General features: G+C 33.1%; 1 protein-coding gene across 1 annotated transcript; it reads left to right on the top strand.

Moving 5' to 3' along the window:
* Positions 1 to 24: 24 nt before the first annotated feature.
* LOC111712830 (RNA polymerase-associated protein LEO1) lies at positions 25 to 3,144 on the top strand. The gene is made up of 2 exons (XM_023487567.1): positions 25 to 341; positions 1,973 to 3,144. The coding sequence occupies exons 1-2, from the start codon at positions 282 to 284 to the stop codon at positions 2,990 to 2,992; spliced, it is 1,080 nt and encodes a 359-aa protein (XP_023343335.1). The 5' UTR covers positions 25 to 281; the 3' UTR covers positions 2,993 to 3,144.
* The last annotated feature ends 4,389 nt before the right edge of the window (positions 3,145 to 7,533 follow it).

Below are 7,533 nucleotides of genomic sequence, written 5' to 3'. Positions count from 1 at the left end.
ATAAGATTCTCATGCCAACCTAAAAATAATTAGATCTAGGAATCTGTCCCAAAATCGTAATTTACCCGATCTAACACGTGGGACACCCTGCGACTCAAATTTTTGTAAACGCTCAATACATATATGGCTCTGATTCTTAATAATTCCTGCGTCTTACCCCNCCCTCCGCATAAGAATTTCCGAGGCGCATTTTATCACCTGATCTGGCCAGTTGACCGCTGTGCTGTTTAAATACTAAAGAGTGGTTGGTTTTGTAGTTAGTTAACAGAAACCTGCGCGCGATGAAATCTCCAATTTTGTTGGTCTGTCTATTTGGCCTCACTTTTGTAGGCAGTCGCAAGGTATAATCACATTTTTATTAAAACCCCCTCCCTCCATTGCTTCAAGGTTGATTTAAGTCATAGAAAATTCTTCTTAAAACTCTCACAGTATACCCAAGGGACAATTTAGATTTTTAGAGCTTCCCCTCCTTTATTCTACATATTTAAGACCGTGAACAGTTTGTTTCTGAAGAAGTTTTTATTTCTTATTTTGGGGGTGGATACGTCTTCAGTATTAGTTTTTTTTTAATGATTAAATAACGACAACGAAAAATAAAGTAAAAATTATACGTACAGTAATCTAATTAGATGGTTAGGAACATATTTCTCAAAAAAAAAAAATTGTCATTAAATCAATGCTAAAATTGATTATTTCGTTTTCATTTTTATATTGAATTTCTTATTTTCTTTGAATTTTTTCGCAGATTTCTTCAAATTCTTCAAATGTCGTCTTTTCAATAACAATTCTAGAAAATCTGCAGAAAATCTTTGTGAATAATAAGAAACCAGAATAATGAGAAAATAGAAACTAATAATTGAACAAGATTACTTATTTTCGATGATAAGATAAATTTTTATTTTCTCAACATATTCCTATACATGACGTCTGTAGTTTATTATTTTTTACATTTTATGTCGTCGTTATTTAATAATTTTAAAAAACTAATTCTGAAAACGTATCCACCCCCAAAGTAGGAGTTTTGAACGTCGAATTTGCGCTCAAACTCAGGATTTACAGATCTTTAAATATTTCAATATGTCTCAAATGAATCCGAAAGAAGTTTTCCACAACACTACTGCATACTCAGTTCAACTACCTTACATAGCCGGTCACTCCCTTTAAATGGTTCCATTTTGTTGATTGTTCCTGTTTTATCTAACCAAATTAATTTGTTAATGTTCATGCGTCTAATTATTGGTTTTAAGGAGAGATATAACAGAATTTTTGTTAGGTTTGAATAATGTTAAAAAATTGTTTAAAGCTAATACAGATTTGCCTCAGAAATAAATTTATCCAAATCAGACTTTGCACTGATATGGCCGCAGCATCAAATTTCCAGAAATTCTCTTATACTAATGAACCTAACAACATTTTTAGTTAATAATTCAAATATCCATAGTGAGTGTTTTTTTGTTTTGTTTTTATGTCGTTGCAATTTTCTGTTAAGACCTTGGTTAAAATCATCCGATATAATTTAATTGGATTGTGTTTGTATACATGCTTGTGAATAATAATTCACAGAAAGAAATGAAAATTGGAAATTTTAGTTTTTAATTATTAATGTTGAATAAAAACATTATTTTGTTTATAATTTAATAATGTTAATTAAAATTATTAATCTAAAATTCTTTTTGTTCACAATAACCCTGAGATTGAAGCCTTAAGTAGTTACTCGTAGTCAACGTAGAATTAACAGGCTCAGACTTGCGCATTTCTACTGTATGAAAACATATATAAATTATCAGAATTAAACAAATCAAATAAAGGTTTCAATTATGCCGTTGTGTTCTTGGGATTCGGGCATTATCATCTTCGGATGGAAGGTCACTTGAAATTACGCCTCTAGTTCCTTCAATATTTAGAGTTTTGAACTAATACTTTAAATAATTTTAAAATTTTGCTTTAATAAGCTTATGTTTAATAATTTTAGATAGATGATCCATCCAAGCTCCGAGTGAAGTTGCTCGGACCAATTCCTTCAAAAATGGACGAAAAAGCTATGATGGATGACGAAGAAATCGCTAAGATGGATGAAGAAAAAGATGCTATGATGGAAGATGAAGTAAAGGCTAAGATGGATGACGAAGAAAAAGCTATGATGGATGACGAAGTAAAAGCTGTGATGGATGACGACGAAAAAGCTATGATGGAGGATGAAGAAAAGGCTATGATGGATGATGAAGAAACGGCTATGATGGATGAAGAAGAAAAGGCTATGATGGATGAAGAAGAAAAGACTATGATGGATGACGAAGAAAAAGCTATAATGGATGACGAAGAAAAAGCTATGATGGATGACGATGACGAAGAAAAAGCCATGATGGATAACGAAGAAAAAGCTATGATGGATGACGGAAAGAAAGTTATATTGGAGGATGAAGAGAAAGCGTTGATTGATGAAGAAAAGAAAGCCATGTTGAGTGACGAAGAGAAAGCTATGATGGAAGAAGAAAAGAAAGCCATGTTGAGTGATGAAGAGAAAGCTATAATGGAAGAAGAAAAGAAAGCCATGTTGAATGATGAAGAAAAAGCTATGATGGAAGAAGAAAAGGAAGCCATTTTAAGTGATGAAGAGAAAGCTATTATGGAAGAAAAGAAAGCTATGATTGGTGAGAAAGAGCAAGTCATAGTAAGTGACGAAGAAAAATCCGTAGATGAAAATTCAGAAGAGAAAGTCATGAATAATGAAAAAGAAGAAAATCCCGCAATTAAAGAATTTGACATCTTTTCTATTTTCAACCATGCTCTAGAAGCTCTAAGTTTGGAAAACGAGAAACTATTCCCAAATGAAACGGACAACGACATATTAATCGATGCCAATATGACTGACGAAGCAATTGGTCCTGGAAACGACACCGAAGAAGAGCAAATCATTTTCTTTTTCCCTCTGTTCCCTCTTATACCCTCCTATATATCCATCCCTCCACTACCGGCAATCCCTGAGCTTTAGTTCCCAAATGGAGAAGGCTGTCCATGGAGTCCATGTTAATTTATGGGCTGCTGCGAGTTTTTGCAAGTTTGGAGAAATCCATTCTTCTGGTATTAAATATATATACAATACGTTGTAAAATTATAGATAAATATATCAGTACTGAAATCCAATTTTTATCTTGGAAAAACTTCGTTTAATTTCTGGAGAACAAAATTTTGAAATATAGTTCATTGCCAGAGAAACAAATTCTCAATTTTTAATCAATTCCTAGAGCCAGGGGCGCAAGAGGGAGGGAATTGGATACACGGCCCCCCTTGGAGGGGGCAGTGGGCACGCAGGGGTGGGCTAATTTAATATTACATATGGAGATTTGTTGAATAAAACTTTCGGACTCTTGATTTTGGAGGCAGTTCTTTTCAAGCTTTTCATCCTCTTTTTTAAAAATCATTATGTAAATTTCTTTTTTTTTCATTTCTTTAAAGTTTAAAGTGACTGCAAACATAATTTCAATTCTGATTCACAATAATACCCTTCAAAGCTTTGTCTGAATATCCATGCTTCCTATTTTGAAGACTGATAATTTTCATTAGTGGTTAATTTCTTTACAAAAATAACTCATGCATTTCAATTGATTCAGAAACAATAGGGAAATGAAGGTTTCAAAGGTACATCGGACATGCCACTCTATAAATGGAGGGTCACTTGAAATCAGTAATCACGCATTTAAGTATAATTACATCACATTAAAAAAAAAATACTTAAAAATCTCACTTTTGCCCTTAACTAAAAAAGTTTCATTAAAAAGCTTTAATCAATACTGCCTTCAGGGTAAAAATAGATTTGGTATCATTTTTATACATAATAAATCCTATGAAAATATAGATATTTTTAAAGAAACGTTTCAATCTCTATTTTTCATCCCTTGAAGCTTACACCACAGTATTAAGAGGGAGTGTCAGCTGAGTCCACTTAACAGGGTGTCCCACGAAACAGTTGGTGAATAGTTTTGAATGTCTTCTTCCATATTCTGTATTAGATATTAAAGACTGTTCGCAGTTTATTTCGTTAAAAAATGTCTTTTACTTTGAAATCGATTTTTCTATAATATGACTGCCATGGGATATTTTTCTTATTCTTTGGTATCAAATAACTTAACAAAATTTGGAAGAAGACATTTTAAACTATTCACCAATCACCCTATACATAAATAATTTATTAAAATAATGGAAGTGTGTATATGATCGAATAGTTTACAAAGTTTTTACTGGGGGGTTGCACAATGTTGCCAAGTGGGGCACTAACATTTTTTTCACGCTGACCAGCGTAAAAAGTGTCCCCCCCCCTACACAAATGCTCTCGTACACCCCTGCCATAGATCGCAACAAATGTTTGATTTTTATTCTATTTCCAACTTAAATTACAAATGTTTGATTTTTTTTTGCCTTTTCGAAATAAACAAAATTTTGATCTATAATCCATTTCTTTGATGAATGCTCCAATACAAGTTTTTGCAAGTTCTGGTATCAAATCTACATTGTTGTAGCTAAATAAATCTGCTCATATCAAAACTAATATTTACCATGAAAAATTTTGTTGAAATATAGTCTATTGATCAAGGAACAAATTCTTAATCTGTCTTAGGGTAAACAAATTCTTGTCCTGGAAAAACTATTTTTCTAGTTCTCTTCCTTTACTAGAGAAACTATTCTTCTAGTTCTATTCTAATCCTGGAGAAACTATTCTTCTAGTTCTATTCCTATCCTGCAGAAACTATTCATCTAGTTCTATAATTCCTATCCTGGAAAAACTATTACTCTATAGTTCTATTCCAATCCCATGGAGAAAGTATTCTTCTATTTCTGTCCTGGACTGGAGAAACTATTCTTCTAGTTCTATTCCAATCCTGGAGAAACTATTCTTCTAGTTCTATTCCAATCCTGGAGAAACTATTCTTTTAGTTCTATTCCAATCCTGGAGAAACTATTCTTTTAGTTCTATTCCAATCCTGGAGAAACTATTCTTTTAGTTCTATTCCTATCCTGGAGAAGCTATTCTTTCAGTTCTATTTCTATCCTGGAGAAGCTATTGTTCTAGTTCTATAATTCCTATCCTGGAGAAACTATTCTTCTATTCCTGTCCTAGAGAAACTATTATTCTATTCCTATCTTGGAGAAGCTATTCTTTCAGTTCTATTCCTATCTTGGAGAAGCTATTCTTAAAGTTCTATTCCTATCCTGGAGAAGCTATTCTTTTAGTTCTATTCCGATCCTGGAGAAGCTATTCTTATAATTCTATTCCTATTCTGGAGAAACTACTCCTCTAATTCTATTCCAATCCTGGAGAAACTGTTCTTTTATCCCTGTTCTGGAGAAGCTATCCTTATAGTTCTATTCCAATCCTGGAGAAACTATTCTTCTAATTCTTTTCTAATCCCGGAGAAACTATTCTTCCATTCCTGTCCTGGAGAAACTAATATTCTAGTTCTATTGCAATCCTGGTGAAACTATCCTTCTATTCCTGTCCTGCAGAAATTATTAATCTAGTTCTATTCCTATCCTGGGGAAGCCAATATTTTAGTTCTATTCTTATCCTTTACGTGAAATATGTATTTTAATATTTGTTTCAATATCTATTTATGAAAGGAATTATATATATCAAAGTGAACTGTTTTAGACATGATCAAGAATGAATGAGATATTATGCAAAATCAAAGGGACTAGTGAATTTCTGCTTCTGCAGATGATCATAATTGCAATTGAAGAAATTATTAGAATTAAACTATGTCATGATAAAGGTTTAAAAATTATGTAGTTGGTGAATCGAGCAATACTAACTGTCGACGTCCGGCCCTCATCCATAGAGAATAGAATATATAGAGTGGAATTTAATGGAAAAAAGTGTAAACCGGTCATTTTGTTGTACTGTTTCCATACTGCAGGTGTACTTCACATATTTATGCTATATAACCTTTTGGGCCCTGGAATATCATTATATAGAAAATCTAAAATTATTGTTAAAAGAAAACCAAATTATGAAATAGGCTGGTTTCATAATTGACCAATGGTCATTTCACATAGACTCTATGCCTTCCACTTTACAAACGATGATTTTCCGTTATAACTATAAATCAAATGATGTTGTTATTCACCTAATTCATTATAAAGTTTATTTAACAGTTTAAAAAATTCGAAATTGAAATGAATAGTCTAGGGAACATACTGTATTAATGTACTCTACTGCATATAATTTGTGAACATTTACATGATTTGTACACTTTGAACTCCCTTTCAGGCTGAAAGGGACTGAAAAAGTTCATACCGAGAGATTCTTTTAATTCCTCTCTATATATTCTATTCTCTATGCCCTCATCATAGAATTGGTCACTTAGATTACAATTCGGAATAGACCAAGGGTGTAATGCAAGGAAAATTAATTGCGGTCGTGTATACTCTGCGTACATATTGAAACCAGCTCTCTTTGGGCGGAATTTGTAAACAATAATAGCATGCATCAGTGTTCGTTTAGTATCCGAGGAGGTTAAAAGCATTAAATTTGATAATTTTGATAATTCACATAATAGTTTCCTATGACCAGAATATTTCGTTGATTTTTTTATGTGAAAGATGGATCCCATGTCAGGCTGTAACATCCGTCTTGTGTTTACATTAACCGCCCAGAGACAGTACACTGCAGTACAAAAGATGCGTACACTTCTGAAATAACTTTCCTTGCATTACATCCTTGGAATAGACCATATCTATAAGAAGAAGAATGTGTACTGCAAGTGCGCAATGTACAGTGCAACGTCGTACTGCAAAATAAAAAAAACCTAGAAGTTAGAGTCAAGGAAGGTTCTCAAGTTTCCCTGATATTCTTTTCTTCCTAACTGGGAGTAACTGTAATTGAGCTGCACTGCAGGGGTGTCTAGGAAAGGGGGGGTAATGTTCCCCTGAAATCATAGTTTTCATTTCCAGGGGGGGGCTTACTTTTGTCCCCCCTTTTTGACATATCTGGCTGTGCATCCTTTGGTCCATGTTTTGCTTCAAGTGTCCCCTTTGCGTAAAAATGCGTATAGACAACTCCTTATTCTTAAACTTACTTGTTTATGTCTAATAATAAAAGTACAATTCAGGGGTCATTGTTCCAGAACTTTTATTAAAAAAATCATAAATTTTTGATTTTTTAAATTTCAAATCTCACTTTTTTTTTAGATATTTTGATGTGTGTTGATTATACCTGTTTTGGACCGGTATAATCAGCTGATTGCGCATTATCACCGGCCGGTTTAGTCAGGTTAGTGAAGGAAGCTGTTGTCTGCTGAACGCAAGCTAGGCCGACTAAGTTGAATTGAACGATAAATTAACCACCGTCTCATCAAATATTTTTTGTAACTTCTGAAAAAATTTGCAGTTTCTTCCTAAAATGAGGTTTGCACTTAGGGTAATTTCCTAGAGAACGATTTTTGACCCCCCTCCCCCCTTCTATAAATTTTGTACATGACTTTTTCAACAATTTTGTACATAGATCTTAAATGTAAGAGGATCTTAAATGTAAGACAT

This window comes from Eurytemora carolleeae, unplaced genomic scaffold, assembly GCF_000591075.1.
Source record: "Eurytemora carolleeae unplaced genomic scaffold, Eaff_2.0 scaffold1333, whole genome shotgun sequence".
NCBI classification, from domain to species: Eukaryota; Metazoa; Arthropoda; class Copepoda; order Calanoida; family Temoridae; genus Eurytemora; species Eurytemora carolleeae.
This window is presented reverse-complemented; position numbering and strand designations above follow the sequence as displayed.